This window comes from Gopherus flavomarginatus, chromosome 1, assembly GCF_025201925.1.
Source record: "Gopherus flavomarginatus isolate rGopFla2 chromosome 1, rGopFla2.mat.asm, whole genome shotgun sequence".
Classification (NCBI taxonomy): Eukaryota; Metazoa; Chordata; order Testudines; family Testudinidae; genus Gopherus; species Gopherus flavomarginatus.
This window is the reverse complement of record NC_066617.1, coordinates 318,212,030-318,236,376: the sequence shown is the minus strand read 5'-3', so window position 1 is coordinate 318,236,376 and position 24,347 is coordinate 318,212,030. Positions and strand designations below refer to the sequence as shown.

Here is a 24,347-nt window from a genome sequence, read left to right as displayed (position 1 = left end):
GATGAGGCTGCACCCAACCCTGACACAGTGCAAGAACTTGGCCTGCCCCAGAAACACTCCAGAACCCTGCCCCTCCGTGCCAGGTGCACCGGGGTAAGCAGGCAGGCTCAGCCCAGCAGTATCCAAGTGTGGAGGGCCTTAGTGTGGGGGGATCCAGGTGTGGGTTGACAGGGTTCTGTGTGGGAGAATCTGGGTATGGGTGTCTCAGTGGGGGATGTGGAGGTGGGGGGATCTGGATGCACAGGGGCTTGTTGGGGGTTTCTGGGTGCAGCAGTAATGGGATTCTGCAGGGGGTTCCAAATGCTGGGGAATGGGGTGTGGATCCAGGTGCAGCTGGTTGAGGCTCGGTGGGGTGGATATCCGGGTGTGGGTGGCTTGTTGGGGTAATCCAGGTGCAGGGGGAGTGGGGTTCATCAGGGGGATTCTGTGTGCAGGGGGGGCCTGGCAGGTGAGTCTATGTACGAGGGGGCCTGGATGCACGAGAGTTGGGCGGATGGGGAAGCAGCTCTCTGTACAAGATCCCTCGCCCTGCAGCTGAGGAGCAGTGGGTGCAGGAAGCAGGGGGAGAGTTTGCAGAGTTTTCTGCAGCCTGGGGAGAAATCTGGGGGTGGGTCTGACACAGCCATGGATGCTGTGCAGGGGAAGAAGTCCCGTCCTGCCCAACCCAGCTGTGACTAGCAGCTGAGCCCAGCGCAGGGTGGGAGCCACCAGCCATGTCTTCCCAAGTCCTGCCCCCTGCCCCACAGTGATTTATCTCTCTGCTGGCTACCCAAAACATACTGCTGTGGAGGGTCACATGACCACTGTTGTGGCTTTTCTTTGCTTCCCAAACAGAAAGTCATTTTTCTGCAGGGAAGCAAAGAAATATGTTGGGGGCATGAATGCTGTGCGTGCACAGTGGCGCAGAATTCCCCCAGGAGTAACAGTGGCTAAAGCCAAGGCTTATCTGAATTTCCCAATCATTTTCTCACTACTTGGATTGCTTTCTTTATTGTGAAATAAATAAGATCATTATAACTTTCTGACTCTTTCCACAGGCTTGCAATCCTAAATATACAGATTATGACAAGACAGGTTCAATATGCGCCAGCGAGAATATCAATAACACGCTGACTCGATACCGATGGCTGGTTAGTGCCCCTACTGGCCCTGACGGTGTGACCAGTCCCATGAGAGAGGTTGACTTTGATACATTCTTCACTTCCTCCAAGATAATCACACTGGACTCCATTTACTTTCAAGCTGGCTCTCGGATCCAGTGTGCAGCTCGTGCTGTAAATTCGGATGGGAATGAAGGCCTAGAGCTCATGAGTCCTATTGTAACAATAAGCACAGAGGAGGGTAATATATCTGTTAACTATAGCAAAACTTGCATACCACAAAAAATGACTTTCTCTCTTACTTAATCAGCTTTCACTTACATGACATCTTTAATGTCATAATCTTGCCTGTTCTCTAATCATTCATGGAGCCTTCAAAAATCAATAAAACCTGAACTTCTAAGGTAAAAAGCAAGCACAAAATAAAGTCTTTTATTGGCAGGGCTGCAGGGGGAGATGGGGAGGGAAATGGAAAAACCTTTTAGGCCTTCTCTACACATCATAAAGAAGTTATAAAAAGTACAAACACATTTCTCCCCTTTGGTGAACACCTTTAAATAATTTTCCACATGACAAATCAAGCTTTCCTATTTTAAAAGTCAAATAAAAATTTTGGGTCATCCCAGAAATGAAAGGGTTTTTCTTATGTTTAATGTGATAGTTGTCAATCAGTGAAGACTGGATTCCAAAGCATTGCACTGTACAAATCCTATGTGAGATTGACAATTTTTTGTCACCCTTGCTTTCTTTGCTGCTTCAGTAACTTTTTTTATTTTGTGTAATATATCATTTATAACAGACAAGATATTAAATAGTTCCTTCTGTGCTTGAATTTGTCACTTTAATTCCAAGTGGTTGGCTCTTTAAATATTCTTGATATACTATTCTAATTTCTACTGAGTGAGGGATCTGTAGGCTTGAATCAACAGAATTTCTGCTTAGTCACTTTTTATTTTGTTTTGTGACCTCAGTTCACCTTCCCTGTGCTAGCGAAGACGCTGCATCCCAGAGGGGATTCTGCCTGAGTGTCTTGCGACATTCACTCCCTAACTGGCTCTGCATACTTTTCTGGGGGCTGTGCGGGCCAGTTCCAGGTTCTAGGGCTGAGTTTTGAATGTAGACACCTGGAGACTGGCCATAAAATATGTAATGCATTTTTTGGTGATTTTTCAAGACCCATCCACCCTCTTCTAACGCTTCGTAACACTGAACAAACATGCAGAATTAAGGACCCCCATCCTCTACTGTGTTTTGTAATTTATGAACAGACCCCTCTGAGTGCTGGAAACCTCTCTCAGAGTGAAGTTTTCACAACTGATAGCCCTGAACCATTAGGGTATGTCTGTAAACTAAGCCTGGATCTGTGGTACCCTGGCTTGTGGACTTAGTGTTTCCAGGCCTGTGCTTGAGCATCCATGCTGCATTGTAAATCTGGATTTACAATAGCTAGACCCAGGTCTCACACCCGTGCTAACACATCCATACAGCACTAGGCAGACCTTGTGACTTGGGTCTGTGGCTTGACTTGCATCCACACTGCATCGTGACAAGGGTTGGATCTAAGTCACAGCAGGATGGAGGGCTGACTCCTAGCAGGATCCTAGGACCCTGAGTCTTGAGTGCTTGCTGACCTGAGCCAGACTGTTTTGTATGTGGATGAGAGGGGGACTTGAGCTCAAACCTAAGTCAGTGCCTGGGCTTAGTGTGCAGTGTAGACATACCCTTAGTCACTCCAGCATAATCCCAGGGTGAATCAAGGGTATGTCCACACTGCATCGTAAACTCAGGTCTGTGGGACTAGGGCATGTGGACTCGGTGTTTCCAAGCCCATGTTTGAGTGTCCACAGTGCGCTGTAAACCTGGGCTTACAATTGCTGGACCCAGGTCTCACAGTCGTGGTCATGCATCCATACTGTGCTACGCAGATCTTCTAACTCAAGTCTGCAGCTTAAACTGCATCCACACTGCAAAATGACAGGGCCTGGACCCAAGTCACAGGAGGACTTGGGCTCTGACCCACCCCCCACTCTAGCAGGGTCCTAGGACCTGGATCTTGAGTGCTTGCTGACCCAAGTCAGACTGATTGGTATATGGAAGGAAGGGGGACCTGCACTGAAACCTGAGTCAGAGACTGGATGGGTTTAATGTGCAGTATAGACATCCCTGAAGTCAGAATTTTTAATTATCAAATGTAAATCCTTCACGGACGGAATGATGAGAAAAACTAACTGCAGATTTACAGGTAGACATTTCAGTTATAATTTTCTTAATTTAATAACAGTTCAATATGCATAAATATAATCTTAAGTAAGTCTTAAGTAAGCTTGTTTAAACTTAAGTCCTCCTCAACAGTATGGTTGCAGAAATCATTTGAGTATAAACAGCTTACTTCTATTGTTTTCCAATTTGCTCTGCTCTAGAGATGTAATCTAGCTGCAACATGAGGAAAACGTTTAAAAATAAAATCTTGTTTCAAAATAAGTGAAATTAACCATGCAATCAAAATACATTCTGAAGGAGATTTTTTTTTTAAACCTGTCCATGCATGGACCAAACTTTCAGAAAATGACCACTCAGCCCCACATTTAGTATGGTCCCATGTGCAAACAGACAGTAATTTGTGCACAATAGGTACCTGTGTGTTTTTTGTATACAGTGTCTTGCTTTGCAAGCCTGTTGATGCATACAAATATTTGTTTAGAGTATGTGTGTGCAATTTAGGCATCCAGTTTTGAAATTTTGATCCACTTTGATCAAATAGTTCTGATAATAATTCCTGTTCAAAATTGTGGTTAATGCTGGCCCCTCCTAACAGGCTGCTTGTCATTCCAGAAAATGTGTCTAGTTTTTAAAGTATGTACAGTGAAAAAGAAACAGAAGATTAGTGCAAAGCAGAGTAAAATGTTGTTTCTTCTAGACACAAATTGAAGTTGCTTTTCCCTTTTCCATTAGGTCTTTGCCAGCCCCGGGTGCCAGGTGTGGTTGGGGCAGAACCATTCTCTGCCAAGCTGCGCTACACTGGCCCAGAAGATCCAAACTATGCTAATCTCATCAAACTGACCATCACAATGCCTCATATTGATGGTATGTAAAAATTTAATCTATAGGTCAGAGTGCACATCATCTTCATTTTATTTTAGCAAATGTCTTAAGTAGTCAAAAGCACTGTGTAATCTCATAGTGTTTGCAACAGTGGAGAAATGTCATGAATGTGTAATTTTGAACCTGTGATAGTACAATATGTCTTAGTGATATATGTGTAAGAAGATGAGTCATCCCCGAATTAGGGCCTGATTAAACCACATGGACTGAAGAGTCACTCCTGTGCTAGGCTGTAGCCAATCCACAAACTGATCTGTGACTCTCAGTGCAGGTATATAAGCCTTACAGGAGGAACGGCAGCTCAGTCTGCTCAGTGGCACTCCGGAGCTTGGAACCTTTCCCTGCCTGATGATGGCAACAGACTCCATCCACAAGCCTTAACCTGCTCTTCCTCCAGCCCTGTTCCTAGTGCTGCTCCAGCCTTGCTCTCACTCCGGCCTTGTTCCAGCCCCACACTGGACTCCTTATTCTGGCTCTTGACTCCCTGGCTCTGACCAGTAGGCAAAACTGCCACAGCTCCGATCACTAGGCCCAACTATGCTCATCATGGTTTCTAACAGAACAGACTGACCTCCGTTGGGCTCAATGACCAAGATGGATCTCCTATGCTGACAGGTGCTCTCTACAATTTAAATGAAATCTCTAGACTCCTCTGCCACTGAGGTGACAGAACTAGTTTGAGATCTCGAGAACTAAGTGGCCCAGCTACAATTGGAAAATGCCTTCCTGCACTCACACCTCCCAGCAGTCCCAGGCCCCTCTAACATCATCAGGCATGACAACCCAAGATCTAAGTCCAGAGATCCTGCTTCCAGAGAGATTTGATGGGAACCATCAAAAGTTTTGGGGAGTTGCAATCGTTGCCTACAGTTCCTGTTACACCTAGCAATGTACATGAAAAAACAAACCAAGAGAAGTGTCATCAGAAGTTTATTGACAGGAAGCACTGGATTAGGCATCGCCAATCTTTGAGCAGGACTTTGATAAATTCATTTGTGTCTTTTCATTCATGTTTGGTGACCCAGACCATACCCACTTCACCGAAGTTGCCCTGGAGTCACTCAAACAAGATCCCCGTTCTCTTGCAGCCTACACCACTCACTTCCATCACTGGTAACTGACATGGCTTGGAACAAAGCAGTGCAGATTTACTTTTTCTGTCTAGGCCTGAATGATGAGGTTAAAGATAAACTGGCCCAGGTAGATCCCCACTCGGCATTGCTCCCCAACATCGAGTTGCATATCCAAATTGACAACCAACTGTTGGAGTAATGCCAGGAAAGAAGGAAGGTACATGCTTGGCCACTGCCTAGCCCGGACCTATTGCTGCCACACACACATCCCTATGCAGTCATCAGACCCAAACCCATGCAGGTAGACATGGCATGAAGGTGCCTCTCAGATCAAAAGAAGGAATATTGTTGTCTGGATGACCTCTGCCTGTACTGTGGGGAACGAGGCCACTTTGTCACCAGGTTTCCCCTTGAGTTCTGTTCTGTGGCTAGTCTGAGAAAATAAGCAAGTTCAGCCTCATTAGAAGAGAGACAGCCAGATGAAACAACAGGATCGGGTTCCCCGATCAGACCCCTTCTGCTACCTCCGTGTATCCTAACCATCGTGGACAGTGGCCAATCCCACCTTCATATGACACTCCAACTTTGGGCCCTCTGTATACCTGAAGCAAGCTGCACCCAGCTTGTGCGGCTAGACTCCAGAGGCTCTGGCAATTTCATGGGTAGCTAAAACAAATTACCTACCAGTGCAAAGGAAACTCGCCCCCATCTTGGTGGAGGCAATTGATGGCAGCTTGCTGTCCTCAAGCCTAGTGGTCTGTCAGACTGACCCCTTCTGAACTGTAATTCAAACCATCAGGAAATCCTGCAGTTTAACCTGATTGACTCAGATCACTTCCCAATCATGCCTCGTATCCCCTGACTCTCCCTCTACAATCCAGGCATTTTCTGGAGAGCACACAACATTCGGTTTGAGTCTGATTATTGTCAACATCAGTGCCTAGTCCAACCTAGTGTCGAGGACATTAGACATAATCTGGGGAAGGCCTCCATTTTTTGCACACAAGAGGCTCCAAGTAAGGATAACTTACCAATTCCCACAGAATACATGGACTTAGAGGATGTATTCAGTAAAAGAAATACTGCTGCTCTGCACCCACATAGGCCCTACTACTGGCTGAACAGATCTCTAGCCAGGGACCAAAATCCCCTTTGGGTGAGTTTGCCCTATGAAATCAGGGCCCAATGGGAGTACTTCGATGAAAATCTAGCAAAAAAATGTATCACTCCCTTTGCATCTCCTGTTGGGGCCCCAATCTTGTTTGTCAAAAGAAAAAAAAAAAAAAAGGATGGCATCTTGTACCTCTGCATAAACCATCAAGCACTGAACAGTATCACCATCAAAAGTAAAATATCCCTTGCCATTGATCAGTGAACTACTGGAGAGGGTCAGCTCGCAAAAATTTTTACTAAACTTGACCTACACTGGGCAATGAATGGAAAACAGCTTTTCGTACTCAGTATGGACATTTTGAGTAACTTGTCATGCCTTTTGGTCTCTGTAATGCCCCTGCCACATTCCAGCACTTGGTTAGTGATATCTTCGGGGATGTTCTGGACCAGTTGATCATTCTCTACCTAGATGACATTCTTATTTTTTTCAGAAAACCAAACCTTGCATGACCAGTGTGGCTGGGTTAGTACTTGAACATCTTCAAACGAAGTCTGTATGGGAAGCCTGAGAAACGTAAGTTTGATCACACCTCTGTGGACTTCTTGGGTTATATCATCTCTCCCAACAGAATAAGTATGGATCCCAAAAAAGTGTCTACAGTTTTGACCTGGGCGACACCCAAAAGCATCTATGTTATCCAGTACTTCCTAGGGTTCACCAGTTTCTATAGATTATTCATCCGTGGATTCTCGCAAGTGGTGTTCCCATCTAAACCCTTTGTCATCAAAACAATTACGTGATCGGGGCAACGATATCTCAGCAACATGGGCCCCCAAATGACCTCCACTTTTGTACCTTCTAGTCTACAAAATTGATACTCAAGGAACAAAATTAAGAAATCTACTATAAGGAAATACTGGCCATCAAGGCTGCATTTCAGGAGTGTCACCACTATTTATAAAGTGCAGGATTTCCAGTCCAGGTGTTCACAAATCATAAAAACCTAGAACATCTCCAAACTGCCACAGCCCTGAACCAGCATCAGATACATAGATCCCTCTTCTTTTCTAGATTCAGCTTCACCCTGGTCTGCCAGCCCGGAACCCGAAATGAGAGACGATGCATTATCCCATAAGGGGGAGTACCTAGATAATTTTGCCTTGCCATTTTGTAAACATACTGGCCAACACCAATCTTTTGGCCATTGTAAAATCCTATGGCCAGTGATGTGCTTGTGGTGACATGGATGTCAGCCAATTCTGACCCAAACTTCTCTGTGAGAAACGAGGTACTCTCATACAAGGATCGCATTTATGTCCCTGAAGGACCACCTTGTCTAGCAATGCTCCAGCTATGCCATGATTCCACTCTGGCAGGCCACTTCAGGTATGAGTAGACAGCAAAGCTGATCTCTCACAACTTGGTAGCCAAAACTATTCTCCTCCATCAAGTCTTACATTGCTTCCAGTGAGGTGTGCAGCTGGATGAAGACCCCCTCTCCCCCATACCAAACTTCTAGGTGCCCTGATCCTGCTTCCAACCCCAACCAACCATAAGCATCTTATCTCAATAGACATCATCTCTGATGTCCTCACTTCTCAGGGCTGCATAGCTATACTGGTCATTGTTGACCTTCTTACCCAAATGACACACTTTGTGCCTTGTCAAAAGATCGCCACTGCAGAAATGACAGCTCACTTTATTTTTGACTACGTCTTCAAGCTCCATGGGTCACCAACAGACATTATTCCTGATCATGGGCTACAATTTTTCTCCCACTTTTGGAGAGAATTGTTCAAACTCTTGGAAGTCACCCTACACATTTCCTCTGCCAGATGGACGGACAAACAGAAAAGGTAAACCAAAATCTAGAACAATAACTTTGTTGCTTCATCAGCTGCCAGCAAGCTGACTGGTTCCAGTTCTTGCCTTTTGCCAAATTTGCTTACAGTAACTCCAATCACAGATCAACCTGCCAAAGACCCTTCTATGCCAGTTATAGCTTCCACCCCCAATTTAATCAGTCTGTACTGTGGGCCTCCCATGTCCCTGTGGCTTCTGATTTAGTTCAACACCTCCACCGTATTCAAGAGAAATTAAAATCACACTTAAACTCAGCCAAGGAGGACTACAAATGAAACGCTGACCTTCATCAACAGGGCCATCCTCCCATGGCAGTCAGAGACAGAGGATGGCTCTCAGCTCAACACTTGGACTCCTCCCAGCCCTCAAGGAAACTAGACCACCCTTACCTTGGCCCATTCCAGATGATTCAGCAAATTAACCCCTTGGCCTTCAGACTCCAGATACCGTGTACCATGAAGATACATCCAGTATTGCATGCTTTCTTGTTAAAGAAATATGTGAACAACTCCTTTCCTGGATGCACACAACCACCTCCACTCCCTGTCATGGTTCAGGGACAGGAAGAACACATGGTGAGGCAGATCCTGAACTCTAAGCTCCTCCGAGGATGACTGATGTGCCTCATAGATTTGGAAGGGTGTACCCCAGCGAACGGTTCATGGGAACCAGCCAGTATCATACATGTACCAGACCTCCGTCGTGAATTCCATCAATCGCACCCCGACAAGTGGGGTCTAAAGCACCCGGGGCAGGGGTGGGAGGGTAATGTAAGGTGATGAATCATCGCTGAAGTAGACGTTGATGAAGCCACATGGATTGTTCAATCATTCTGGCGAATCCACAAGACAGGAAGTGGTCTGGTGGCTCTCAGGGCAGGTGTATATAAGCGTCACAAGAGGAGCAGCAGCTCAGTCTGGTAAATGGCTTGGAACCCTCCCCTGCCTGATAGTGGCAACAGATTCCACAAGCCTTAGCCTGCTCCAGCCCTTTTCCTAGGCCTGCTGCAGCCTTGCTCTCACTCTGACCTCGTTCCAACCCCGGGGCGGACTCCTGATTCCAGCTCTGACCCACCTGGCTTCAAGCACTAAACCTGACTGCCATGGCTCCAACCACTAGGCCTGACCATCCCCATCACAGTTTCTGACAAAATGTTTTCTTTTCCTCATGTTCTTTGATATGAAAATTAAATGGTTCTAAATTATTTGCATAATTTACACAAATTTACCTAATTCATCCTTAATGTAACTCCTTTGAAATTTATGAAGTTACACCAGGGATGAATTTATCAGGTTGAATATTAAGTGTTATGCGGCAGGGGAGAGAAAGAATGAAATCTCCTGGATTCCTAAGCACTGCTTATTGAATGCCTTTCGGAAAACAGAGATTGATTTGAGCTCAGAAGTTTCTTATGTTACATGGCAACAGCCATTGGTGAACTAGTTTTTAAATTTAGCTTGAGTGTAGAGTAGTTAGAGCAGACAGCTAGAATTCTTTTCCTAGTCTTGCTGCCAGCCTTGGACAAGTTACTTACCCTAAATATACCTCAGTTTTTCCGTTTGCAAGCTGGGTATAATCATGTTTACCAATTTCACAGAGGGTTTAGGAGACTTCAATGAATGATTTTAAAGCATTTTAATGAATGGTAAGAGATACAGTAGAAACTGATTTGCTGGGATGATTAGGAAATCAGTTAATTAGCCAATAAGTAAACAAACAATGAAAAAGAAGGAAAACTGCATCGCAAAATGCACTTTGTGCTTTTATCTTAACAGCCATAACTCAGTTTTAATTATTTTATGATGAATCTTAATATTGTGCAGTTAATGCATTATAATGTAATTTATCCAGAATAACATCTTATGAGATCTCGGATAAAATTGGGAAAGCACATAGGTGACTTAGAAGCAAAAGTCTCATTTTTAAAAGTGACTTAGGCACCTGATTTTACCCAAGATCTCATATTACAAAGATGTCATTATTTTCCAACATTCTGCTACATAGATGCAAAGGACATCATTTTTGTTTACATTTTAAAGTGCATTGATTAGTGGTGTTGTCTTGTATGTTCAAAGCAGAGTCTAATATATACCTGATATAATGTGTTAGGTGATTGGCAAATTTTGGCAGAACTGAATGTTAAAATGTAGTTATGGTGCCACCAGTTACCCGTATGTCTTCTAGGCATGTTACCTGTTATCTCCACAAGAGAGCTGTCCAACTTTGAGCTAACCCTCAGCCCTGATGGAACTAGGGTGGGAAATCATAAATGCTCAAACCTATTGGATTACACAGAAGTGAAGACTCACCATGGTTTCTTGACTGATGCTACCAAAAATCCGGATGTGATTGGAGAGACCATTCCCTACCAACACAGTGCATCAATCAGGGGCCCCAGTACTTTACGCTTCTACCGAAATCTGAACCTGGAGGCCTGTTTATGGGAGTTTGTCAGCTATTATGACATGTCTGAACTCCTCATTGATTGTGGAGGCACCATTGGGACAGATGGACAGGTACCAAATTTTTACTTATCTATATAGTGGTCTCAAAAAGAACTAATCCAGTTCAGTAATTTCCCCTGTGATTTACATGTGCTCTAACACTAAGTGCTTAAGAACTGCATTTAGTTAAGAATGAAAGCCTTTTCTTTCATAACCATCCATAGCCCTGTCCTAAACCTGATTATTTCATAACAGTATCAATAGCCACTAAATATCTGTAAACATAATGGGTGAAATCCTGGCCCCATTGAACCTAATGGCAAAACTCACATTGACTTCAGCGTAGCCAGGTTTTCATCCAATACATTTATGTTTTTTACATTTGAGCGTGTAGTAAAAGCATCCCACTCCAGTCCTACTTTGGAGTGGATCCGTTCTGAAAAGTTTATGTTTTTAATCAAGTGATTGTTAGCCCATTTCCAGTACAGATTGTGAAGTACTGCAATATTTAGATGTAGACAAAATACAATCCCCTTAAAGTAACATTAAAGAGGAAGACGTGGAGGCCGACCCCATATGCTGATGGCAATTTCCTATGCTGCCATGTGAGGGGCTTGGATTTAGCTGTCAATGCTAGTCTCTTTCTCCCTTGAGCAGCAGTAGTTGTGAGTTCAGACAGCCCACGGAAGAGAGTGTGCTTCATATCACTCAACAGAAAACCCCTCAGGCAAGAAAGAAAGAGAGACTCTGCCAGTTGCACATGTCATATGGTGGTTATCATATGGAGCTCTGGAAATGGAGTGTGGGTTAAAGCAGTGGAATTAGGTTTCCATCAGGGAAAGAATTTCTACAAGTCTATGCCAATATTGTGAAGGAGGCAAAGGGGGCTTGTATTTCTTCTGCTATTTTGACAGCAAAGTCACCTCCCAGAACTTTTTTGTACAATAAATTGCTTCATAAGCCCATACTGCCTCCACTCAACCCCAGAATAGAGCACCACTGGCTGTGAGGAGTTATTTTAATTTCACAGTGAAGGTCATATCTTGGAATAGTCTCAGAGGCTGAGAACAGGACCAAAACCACAACACCATCCTTCCTTTCATGGTAACTCACATCTAGGATAATGCTACAGAATGCAGCCAGAACCTCCAAGAGGTACATTCCACTGAAACCCTGACACTATTAGCAAGAAGGGGGATGCTAGTGAGTATAGGGCCTGGTCTACACTACGCATTTAAACCGATTTAAGCAGCATTAAACCTATTTAACGGCGCACCCGTCCACACTACGAGGCCCTTTATATCGATATAAAGGGCTCTTTAAATCAGTTTCTGTACTCCTCCCCAACGAGAGGAGTAGCGCTAAAATCGGTATTACCATATCGGATTAGGGTTAGTGTGGCCGCAAATCGACGGTATTGGCTTCCTGGCGGTATCTCGGATGCAGTGGCCAGGTAAACAGGAAAAGCCCTGCGAACTTTTGAATTTCATTTCCTGTTTGCCCAGCGTGGAGCTCTGATCAGCACAGGTGGCGATGCAGTCCCAAATCCAAAAAGAGTTCCAGCATGGGCCATACGGGAGATACTGGATCTGATCACTGTATGGGAAGACAAATCTTTCTATTAGAGCTCCATTACAGAAGACGAAATGCCAAAGCGTTTGAAAAAAATCTCCAGGCTACGCAGTGCTGCGTGACAAGCGTAACGGAAAGCCAAAGAATCAAATGGACGCTCATGGAGGGAGGGAGGGGGTACTGAGGACTCCAGCTATCCCACAGTCCACAGCAGTCTCAGAAAAATATTTACATTCTTGGCTGAGCTCCCAGTGCCTGTCGGTTCAAACACATTGTCCGGTGTGGTTCAGAGTATAGCTCGACAATCTACTCTCTCCCCCCCCACGTGAAAGAAAAGGGAAAGAAATTGTTTCTTGACTTCTTTCAATGTCACCCTATGTCTACTGAATGCTGCTGGTAGACGTGATGCTTCGGCAGTGAAGAGCAATATCTGCTCCTCTCCCCTCCCCGGTGGCAGATGGTGCAGTAGGACTGCTAGCTGTCCTTGTCATCAGCCTGTGAGTGCTCCTGGCTGGCCTCAGGTGAGGCTGGCCGGGGGCGCCTGGGTAAAAATAGGAATGATTCCCGGTCATTCCCAGTAGATGGTACGGAACGGCTGGTAACCGTCCTCTGCATAGCAACTGGGGGCTGAGCTCCATCATCCCCCTCCCTTTCCTGTGTAAGGAAAAGATTCTGTACTGCCTGGATTGTCATAGCAGCGGGAGGCTGCCTCCCCCTCATTTTAACTCGCTATAACAAGTCACTGTTTCTTATTCCTGCATTCTTTATAACTTCATGACACAAATGGAGGGGACACTGCCACGGTAGCCCAGGAAGGTTGGGGAAGGAGGGAAGCAACGGGTGGGGTTGTTGCAGGGGCACCCCCCATGAATGGCATGCAGCTCATCATTTCTGTGGGATCTGACACAGAGCAGCTGTGCTCTCTGATACACTAGTTCTGTAGTACACTTGCCCCATATTCTAGGCAGGACTGACTCTATTTTTAGAAACCATAAAGGAGGGATTGACTCAGGGAGTCATTCCCATTTTTGCCTTTGCGCCCCTGGCCGACCTCAGCCAGGGGCACCCATGACAGCAGCAGACGGTAGAGAACGACAGATAACCGTCATTGCCAATTTACAATGGCAGCAGACAGTACAGAACGACTGATAACTGTCTCTGCTATCATGCAAAAGCAAATGAATGCTGCTGTGTAGCGCTGCAGTAACGCCTCTGTCAGCGGCATCCGGTACACATATGGTGACTGCTAAAAAAAAAAAAAAAAAAAAAAAAAAAAAAAGCTGTACGGGTTCCATGGTTGCCGTGCTATGGCGTCTGCCAGGGCAATCCAGGGAAAAAGGGTGCAAAATGATTGTCTGCTGTTGCTTTCCCGGAGGAAGGAATGAGTGACGACATTTACCCAGAACCACCCGCGACAATGATTTTTGCCCCATCAGGCACTGGGATCTCAACCCAGAATTCCAAGGGGCGGGGGAGACTGCGGGAACTATGGGATAGCTATGGAATAGCTACCCACAGTGCAACGCTCCGGAAATCGACGCTAGCCTCGGACCATGGATGCACACCGCCGAATTAATGTGCTTAGTGTGGCCGCGTGCACTTGACTTTATACAATCTGTTTTACAAAACCGGTTTATGTAAAATCAGACTAATCCCATAGTGTAGACGTACCCTAGGATGCAAAACTTGCACAGCAGGTGCAGCTAGACTGCAGAATACCTTCCCAGAAGATAAGAATGATTACAGACCCCACCGCTTTCAGAGCTAAATACTAATGTCTTCAGCTCTGCTTTCTCCCAGTCTCTGAGCTCTCACACAGACATACTACACACTCACTAAAACCACACATTCATTTCTTCTCTCTCGTACACAACACAATCCTTAGCACACAAAGAAGCACAGAGAAACCCCTGTAGTCTAATCAAGCTATTTCTCCCACTACCTGGGAAGGAAGACAGACAGATTATTTTTTGGTAATTATTTCTGTTTTAAAATACTTGTAAATACTTCAGAGGTAACGCCAGATAGATAAGATAAGATGCTTTCACATATAAACATAGCTAGAAAAAATAAGGGACATCGTTAACACTAATTTTTATGAATATTTTTAGAATATTAAAAGATATTATATATTCTAGCTCAAGATAAAACATGGCACTTGCTTCAAACTCAGGAAGCATTTTGCACTGTAGGTAAGAATAATGTTTCTGTGGGGGGGCAGGCAGCTTGAGAGGCCTCAAGCAGTGGTGAAATCATTGCTCAGTTCCCTGCAGGATGTGATTAAAAGATTACAGTGTTGTAAGTGAAATATCAAACTGAATTGATTCTAGCAGTGAAACATTGTCCCCCCTCCCCCCATAACGCGTTTCTCTACCTCCTTCATTTTTAATTCTTCTCTGAGTTTGGTCTTTGTCTTCACATGACCCCCCTCCAGCTGAGAGGCTAGTCAGTCAGTACCCTGTGTCTGCAGTTGTTACCATTATGGGGCTTTTTTTCCCTTCAGCTAACAATTAATAATCCTCCTATGTGGGATGAAAATTGGCAGCTGCAGTTTTCACCATGCTCTTGGTTCAGTACGCCAAGGAAGCTTGTGTTCCACAGTGCAGAATGTAATAGATAAGGAAATGACAAAAAACACTTTCAGCAATATTGTACTATCCACTGCTCCTGCTGAGTCTTGGTTTTTGTCTGTGAAAGGTGAGTAGGTTGGCAGATGAATGGCCAGTCAGTGAGAAGATTTTATTGTGTTTGTGTCTTTAAGGCCAAGTCTTGGTTCTTCACCCTACCTGGCTCATGTGGCCCAAAAAGTAGTGCTGAGGAGGGGTGCAATGGAAAGACTTCCTGGAAGAGGCCTGCAACTTCCTTCATGCCATGGGGCTTTGCTTTGTGGTACTTCCACCCATGGCAGTGGCTGGGAGAAGACTGCGTGCATGCTAGGGGAGATAAGGCAGTGATGTCAATGGCCCAATAACTTGTTTGGTTTCATTGGCAACACTGCGAGTTGTCTGGGGCAGGAGGTGCAGAGCCACAGACACTGTGCAGGTGTGTGGCTACTGCCTACCCAGAGCATTTCTTTTAGGGCTCTTTGTCTGCGAGGGAGCATTCTCTCCCAGGACTACCTCAGAGTCCCAGCAAACCCTGTGTGAAGATACGAGCACAGCCTCCTTCAATCTGTACCATGATGCCAGGGAAGAAGGGCTAGGAAAGGTTCTTGCCAGACATTCTTGAAGCAGACAGCTGCAGAGTACTTCATAGGGATTTTCACAAGGGTTTGAGCCCCCACAACTCCACAGCGGATGTTTATGGGAATTGCATGTGCTCAGCCCCTCTTGAAAATCAAACCACTTTTATTTAAGTGTCTAAATGTGGATGTAGCTACCTAACTTTAGGAACCTACATCTGAACCTACACTAGCTAGTCTAGATTAGAACTGTCTTCTGGCTAAAGCTGAGGTCAGCCGTTGCAGTTAGCAACCGTTTTCATTGTGCCAACACTCCACAGTCCAGGAAGCCAAAGTCTGAAATTCAACATATATAAAGTATATAAACTTGCAGTATATAAAGCTCTTAAAATAATAGATCTGAGAGAGTTGAAAGATCCGAGCAATAGATAGATATAGGCTGGGTTGTGACCCCTATACGTTCCTTAAATACTTCACAGCGATGTTGTGAAGCTTAGTGAATTAATGACTCTGAAGAGCGTTGTGATCCTCAGCTGAAAGGTGCTATAGAAGTGCAAAATATTATTTTTTAAAAGAAATTAAAAAATGAAAAAAAGAAAAAAAAACTAAGAAAAGTTGGAGTCCCTTTTAATATTTTATTTATATAGGGGGAAAAGGTCAGCCTGGACTTATTTGATAGAGTATGAGGTATTATTTGATCTTATTTCCTCCTATTCTAATTACATTCTTGAGCCAGACAGTTTGTGGTTCTGACCATTTGTTTATTTGTGGAAGTTACTTTCTCTGGTTCCAGTCCATTACCAGGCTTGACATGGTGGCTCAAGAAAATTATCATTCAAACAAATTTTATTAACAACATCAAGTAAGTCTCTTCCAGAAACAACAAGATGAAGAACATACATTAAAATATTTGAACATACAGATTGGTAGCTTGAAGCTACTGTAATGGAATACAGCCGAGCAGTTGTATTTCACTCTGCAATACAGAGGCTGCTTCTAGCCAGAGTTTGAAAAGATTTTCCTTACAGTCTGTTCAGTTCATATTTATAGTGCAGATGGTGTAGGCTGAGATGTTTAGATGGTCCATATAAAAATTCATTTAAAAGCTATCACTTTACTACCTTGATTTGTATTCGGAGGTTTACACATTTTTACTCTAAAGAGACAGTGTTTTTCCATCTTCACTAGATCTAGCTTCCACAAAACTGGATCTCAGAGCTGCGAGTTAGTTTTCCCATTAAATTCACTGAACAGTGTAAAATGCAAATAAAAAGAAATATATATTTTCATGGCATTTTTTCAAGCTGTCAAGGTATTTTTCCCACTTTGAACTTTAGCGTCCAAAAAGTGGGGACCTGCATGTACCCTTCTAAGCTTAATTCCTAGCTAAGATCTGATAACACTGCCACCAACCAGAAATTCCAGTGTCTGGTACACTCCCTGTCCCCCCAAAACCTTCCGTGGGGGACCCAGGACTCAAACCCCTTGGGTCTTAAAACAAGGAGAAATAAACCATTTCCCCTCCTTCCCCCTCCCAGACTTCCCCTCCCTGGGTTACCGAAAGGCTACACTGATCCAAACTCCTTGGAACTTAAAACAGAGAGGAATTAACCTTCCCCCCACCTCCTTTCCCCTCCACCAGTCCCCTGGTGAGTTTAGACCCAATCCCCTTGGGCCTTAAACAAAGAAAAAAAATCAATCAGGTTCTTAAAAAAGAAAGCTTTTAATTAAAGAAAAACTAAAAATTATCTCTGTAAAACCAGGATGGAAAATGTTTACAGGGTCTTCAGCTTATATAGACTAGAGGGACTCCGTCCCCTTTAGCCTAAGATACAAGTTACAGCAAACAGAGGTAAAAATTCTTCCAGCAAAATACACACTTGCAAGTTAAGAAAACAAACATAAGACTAATCCACCTTTTCTAGCTAGTACTTACTATTTTGAACATGAGAGACTGTTTCAGAAAGATTGAAGAAACCTGGTTGCACGTCTGGCCCCTCTTATCCCCAAGAGCGAACAAAGAACAAGACAAACAGCACAAACAAAGGCTTCCCTCCACCGAGATTTGAAAGTATCTTGTACCCCGATTGGTCCTCTGGTCAGGTGTCAGCCAGGTTTACTGAGCTTCTTAACCCTTTACAGATAAAGAGACATTACCCCTTAACTTTAACTATCTGTTTATGACAAAAGCTCAGCTAGCATAATCAACTTGTGATTTTTCCTTAAACATGCCAGGTTCCGTAACTCATGTCTTTCCCCACCCCCACCTCCAGCTGTTGTTGTAAATAAGTGAATTCAGGAAGGGATAAAAAGAAAAACTGTTTTATAAAGTGAATACTTCGTGGATATATGGGTACCAGCTGTGCAACAAAGTAAAAGGTTAAAAATTTCAAGAGGTCTGACATGTCAAGGCTGCTTTCCATTCTCCTCTCCATTCAAATTCTTTTAAACATACCTGTTTTGCATTTCACCTTTAACTCACCTGGCCATCTGCCTTTGTAGGGCTGACTTTTCACTTTAACAAACCGTTATTGTGTAAATAAGTGGTTGATAACATTGTTAAGCTTGCATGGATAAATTGAAGAGATATATCCCACTAATGCAATGAAAAATAGGTTCAGGACAACTTGGAGGACAAAATTATAGTTAGCATGAAAATCCTGCTTCACTAAGAAATATATTGCAAAGGATTCAAGGTATACTGCTTGCCTCTAACTATTTTTCATGCTGTAAACACCTAGTGATGAGGACACACTCTCTCATCCTGTCCCTGATAGTATCCCAATGGTCATGTAACAGATCGTTTTCCTGGGTCAGGTTCTGCCCTCACATAAACTATGGCCATTCTGTTACAATCAGTAGGGTTGCAATAGTGAAATTATGAGCAAAATGTGCCTAAAATGGATCTGAAACAGAGAATGTCCTTTCTCATGTGTGTTTTCTCATTTAATCTGTGCTGTGACAGATTTGGCACTGAAACATATTTGTATTAGCTAATAAAGTGTTCTCTAATGAAAAGAGAACCTGTAGAAATGGCGTGTGGGGGCGGGGGGTTGTTTTTTACCTCTTGTAATCCTGGCATGGGACTCATCAATGTTCAGAAACAGACGTCAGGCTCATTCTGACATTTCAGATTGCAAAGGAGATGCTTGTAAGTCTACTCCCCACACAGATGACAGGCATAAAAAATTTGGTTCGCTCACAGGAATGACTTTTATAAACAGTTGTTAGAGATTTGTTGATCTGCAGCTTTATCAGGAATTGATAGAGTGCATTTCTTGTACTGCTTGGAGCAGTTCCTCTTTTCTATCTTCTCATGTTCTCCAGGCATGACATGGTTACAGGGCATTAGGCACAATTTCCTAGGTTCCACAGCCCCCCTCTGTCTTGACTTTGAGTGTGACAGTAAACTGTGAATATCCACATCAGCATCATAAGGTTTAAAGTCATACAACGTTCTGAGAAATTATTTTAGATATTATTTTAATTATTGTTAATGAATAAAACTCTGATAATGCAACTGCTAAGTTCTACTGAGTGTGGAATACATAGATATGTAATGCACCTGTTCTGAATCTCCATAGCACTTAAACTGATACTCTACTTTTGTAGCTCTCAGTTAGCCTCCTGCTTTCATAACATCAAGTTAAAACAAGAACAGCTGCTTACTTTCATTAGTCTCTGCGGGCAGTGCTAAAAAATGGAGATATCACAATGGAAGGGATGTTTTCCATATTCAATTGAATGGCATATCCCAAGTAGGAATGGAAAATAAGGGTTTCTCAAACTATATGGAAATGGTTAGTCGATTTCTTTGTTTTTTTCTATCCAGACTGGAATCAGAAGCATTTGAGTTCTGTTCACTGGCAACTCAACTTGGAATGCAGGGGAAAAGTCTCCTCTCCAGTCTCCACAGCAGCTTTTTAATAAGCTTGCCTATTTGATTTTAGCTTTATTTAGTTTGATCGAAGAGATGAACTGCATTTTTTTTTAATTTTATTTTTCTGTCTACTGGACTAAAATGATTATTTTCACTGGCAGGGTTCTGCTTATTTATTAAGAAATAGTATAGTGATGCAACTTATTAAATAACATTTGAGGTAGAATCTGAGTAGAGATAATGGACTTGATTGATCTTAGTGGGCATCAGGAGTGCAAATTTTCAGCCCTATCACTGAACCCAGGAGAGGGAAGCTATTCTGGCAGAGGCATATTTTCTCTTTCTCTCTGACACACACCCAACAGTATTACCTAGGGTTGACAGGCATCCAGTTTCTGACCGGAACATTCAGTCGAAAAGGGACCCTGGCGGCTCCAGTCAGCACCACTGACTGGACCACTGAAAGTCCAGTCAGAAGTGCAGCGGGGCTAAGGCAGGCTCCCTGCCTTCCCTAGCTCTGTGCAGCTCCTGGAAGCAGCTGGCATGTCTGGCTCCTAGGCACAAGGGTAACCTGGGAGGCTCCGCACGCTGCTCCCACCCCAAGCACTGGCTTCACAGCTCCAATTGGCCGGTGACATGGCCAATGAGAGCTGCGGGAGCAGAGCCTTCAGGCGCAGGCAGTGCATAGAGCTCCCTATCCCCTCCACCTAGGAGTGGGACATGCCGGCCACTTCCAGGAGCCACCTCAGATCAGCATCACCCAGTTGGCGCCCACACCCCGTACACCCTCCTGCACCCCAACCCCCTGCTCCAGCCTTGAGCCCCCTCCCACACTCCAAAGCCCTCGGCCCCAAGCCTGGAGCCCTCTCCTGCACCCCAAAGCTCTCATCCCTGGTTCCATCCCGAAGCCCTCACCCCCCTCCTGCAACCCAACCTCCTGCCCCAGCCCAGAACTCCCTCCCACACTCTGAACCCCTTGGCCCCAAGCCCAGAGCCTTCTCCTTCACCCCAAACCCCTCATCCCCTGCCCCACCCCAAAGCCCACACCTCCAGCCGGAGCCCTCAGCCCCTCCAACACCCAACCCCCTGCCCCAGCCCAGTGAAATTAAGTGAGGGTGGGCAAGAGTGAGCAACGTAGGGAGGGGGGATGGCGAGAGAAGGGGTGGGGTCTCTGGGAAGAGGTGGAGAAAGGTGTTTGGTTTTATGGGATTAGAAAATTTTCAATCCTAACAATCCCCCCGCCTTCCTTCATGGGTTCTCCCAGGGGAGGATAGCTTTTAATTTCATACAGGGAGGATAATCAAGAGATGTGTTGAATTAGCCCATCTCCTAATGCACTGATCGCAGCCAGGCCTTTTATTCTTTCTATACTGCACCAGCTGGCTTCAGGCCCTCCTAGAGAGCAAGGGTTGTCAGTGCTTTATGACACTGGAACTGTCTTTCAGGTAGACTTTCACTCAGCAAGGACCTGCAGACTTATTTCCACCAGTAGAAATGAATTGTCTCCAATACAGAGACTTGTGTCCTATAGAATGGAGAGGGGAAATACTAGTCTAAATTGTTGCTTACAGATTACGTTAATTAGTTCATGTAAACTATGCATGAATATCTGACAATGTCTGGTGCACACAGCTCAGGAAAAGGTGTAACAGAAAAGCTAAACATTGCACTATGCTTGTTTTCTTTACAACTGGTAATTGAATATATGTGAAACCTTTTATCATGTTAGCTCTTTTAGCTAGGTTTTTTTTTCTGCTTCCTTCATCACACACAAACTGAATTTAAGACCTTTGGTTGGTTGGTTGGTTTTCTGCTATATGAACATGCAGATGGAAAACAAAAACTCATATGTAAAGATCAAGAAAAGGCCATTTGGGCTGGCAGAGATGGTAGAGACGTGTTTAGTTATGGAAGCAAATGGGTTTGAATCTTGACTATGTGCCAGGAGTGCAAGATTGTTCCTGAATCAAAGGCAAACCAAATCTCCTGTGGAGCTGCATCACAGTGTGCATTTGTCTTAACATGAGTGAATATCCTGTTTTATTGCTTTGGAACAACATGTCAGATCTGTGCCTGAGGTAATTCCATTGAAGTCAATGGAGTTACCTCAGGGTGAACTTGGCCCTATTTATGTAATACATAGTTGACTGAAGGAGCAACATTTTTTGTCTAAGAACTTCTTGGCATTCAGTACACCTAGACAGGAAAGCTATTATCTTGATCCGGAAAAAAAAGTTCCTGAACATATTTAATAAAACCAACAAAGGAGCCTTAATCTTAACTGACTGTAACAGTAGCACCTAATATTAGCTGTGAGGCCACTTTATTACATAGCACTTTAGGAATCATAAATACACATTTCAAGATCAATTGCGAAGTACTAGTAATAACAGACACCTTATAAGAATATTTTCCAATTATACCTTGAACTGTGAGGCAAGTTTTTCTACAGACTGGATTATAGAAACTGGCTAAGTATTAATTGAGCGTTCATGAATCATGTAACTGCATGACCCAAGTGGTCTTTTGCTGACTATATCTCTGATTTTAAATAAAAACATTTGAAAGGGCCTGTTACTAAGAAGAATATCTTTTAAAACAGGAGAAAGTAAGAAAAGACTCTTTTTCATAAGTTTCCAGATGATCTAGAGTTTAAATGCCAGTATGCTTTAGAAGATCACTCCACAAGCAGATGCAATGAAAAGAAGGAGGTCTGTTTGACTGCACGTTGCACAAGCTAAATGATTTTTCATGTAGAAGCACATTAACAACTGCCAACGTTTTCTGTTACCAAGTACTTACTTAGTTCAGAATGTGAAGTGCTACAAAAAAGTAATATTGCTGTACTTATGGTTTTATGTATTACTGTGCTTTTGCCTGGGATAGGAAAACATAAAACAGTAGTGAGAGAGACCCAATAAATGGAGCTGGGTGAAACCAGAGGGGGTTTGGATTTCACACAATTTGTAAAGTTTTAAAACAGTGCCAGAGGTTTTGCAAAACACTTTTAAAACTCTGTAAGGTATTAATCTGGGGGACATATTCAAAGATACAAATGGCAGTTAAGTCCCCCTCTCCCAATGAAACTGAAATCTTTCCATCCTTCTCCCATACCCTCTTACCCTTTCCCCTCCAATGCAACCCATGGTATTGTAAAAGTTCCTCCACAGTTACAATCTCTGGCTGGCCCTATCTCTAATAATAGAGCTGTAATGGCAGTATTATTTCACAAAAAAATGAATATTAAATTAAATAGATATAAAAAATCTGTTCAGAGACTAAAAAGGGCATAGAAGTCTGATAATAACTCTACTGTATATAATAGATAGTGATTTTCTAACCTTGTTCTTCCTTACTTTGTAAAACATACCTTTTCTGGCTGAAAATATTTAAATAGAGTATAAGTATTTATATGATATAAACCAAAAATATTCTTTTTTAAAATCAGATTTAATTTTCTAATTCTTTTCAATTGAAAGTATTCTAACTTGATCCTTCGATGCACTATTAGTATTTATCTATGGGAATGCATGCAATATGACACCCACTGTCTACACATAGAAGCCACAGTTCAAGCCATGAAGAGAATGTAATCTAACGCTTCAATCTGGCATTGAGCTCCATGCAAATGCAGGGTCCTACCATGCAGAGGTTGTTACAGGATTTGACATCTCAGAGGATGGGCACTAGGTGAAGGTTGAGGGAGAAGGATAAAATGTACAAGCAAAGATTTGTTTTGTTTTGTTAACCGGCTATCCCCAACTGGTTCTCTATCTAGCCATTGTTAGTTGGCTATTTACAAAGACTGAACAAGAATGACGGATCAAAAATTAGTTCCTTAGTGTCAGAATTCATATTCTGCTTCAAATACAGACAGGGCCCTTGAGAAAATGTGTCCACATGCAAGCCATTGAAATTCAGTGCTTTATCCATCATGTATAATTTGGAAGAGAGCGTACTCATCTCATTCAGAATGTTTAGAGTAATCTGTATCTTCTGTATTTTTTGCTTATGCATTAGAGTTGTCTGTACTGCACTATATTTCATTACCATGTACCGAACTAACTGATTTTGGTCTTTATAGGTCCTCAACCTAGTGCAGTCCTACGTGACCTTGCGAGTCCCCTTGTATGTCTCCTATGTTTTCCATTCACCTGTGGGTGTAGGTGGCTGGCAGCATTTTGACCTACAGTCTGAACTTCGGCTGACTTTTGTGTATGACACTGCCATCTTGTGGAAGGATGGAATTGGCAGCCCACCTGAAGCAGAGCTCCAAGGTATGTGTTCAGACTTCATTGATTTTTACTCTTGCTCTGTTGCTGAAGCCTTAGGTTGCACGCAGCAGGATAATTTTTGAAGCAATTGTATATGAAAATATTGCTTTGTGGTATATATGTTTAATAATTAATTGCAAATAAACTGCCATTGGTCAGCCGTTCTGTTCAGTATTCTAGAAAGGCTCTCTGATTTGGAAATTCTGTAAACTTGACTTCAGATATGTTGTTGCATTGAAGGAGAAATATCAAGGTATTTATCAATCACTTATGAAAAACATAAAATTCCATTTTCTTGCATGTTGACTGAAATTTAGGATGTGTTGTGTTTTTCTATTCCATTGTCGCACCATTGTCATGGATTATAAAACTTTTAAGTAATATGAATTCATTATTCTGCTGGCTATGAAATATTGCATAGCTGGAAGCAGTTTTAACCTCAGGGAAGACACATGCATTAAACTCTCTGTCTAGATGAATGTTTGAGTGTGGGTACCAAGCCAAAATCCTTGTTGTTCCAGGGAGGCATGTTTTATACTTTGGAAGACTGTAGTACCACACAAAGTATGGGCCCTTCACGTAAAATCTTACTTGACAGTCACCATGGGTAAATCCAAAGGCTGTCAGTAGACTCCCTGTCAAATTGTTGACTGACTTGGCAATGTGAAATAAAAGGGTGCCAGTGTTTTATCAAACCATGACTCATTTATTAGCCATTTGCATGCTGAATAATCGGTGCTACTT

The 24,347-nt window shown here is 43.3% G+C and overlaps 1 protein-coding gene across 1 annotated transcript in view; it reads left to right on the top strand.

The window, feature by feature from the left end:
- Positions 1–24,347, top strand: part of FREM2 (FRAS1 related extracellular matrix 2) — a 221,779-nt gene that overhangs the window by 178,794 nt on the left and 18,638 nt on the right. Inside the window, exons 14-17 of the mRNA XM_050937089.1 lie at positions 1,038–1,341; positions 4,053–4,184; positions 10,437–10,768; positions 23,414–23,606. Coding sequence (XP_050793046.1) covers positions 1,038–1,341; positions 4,053–4,184; positions 10,437–10,768; positions 23,414–23,606 — 961 coding nt within the window. The remainder of the gene's footprint in view (positions 1–1,037; positions 1,342–4,052; positions 4,185–10,436; positions 10,769–23,413; positions 23,607–24,347) is intronic.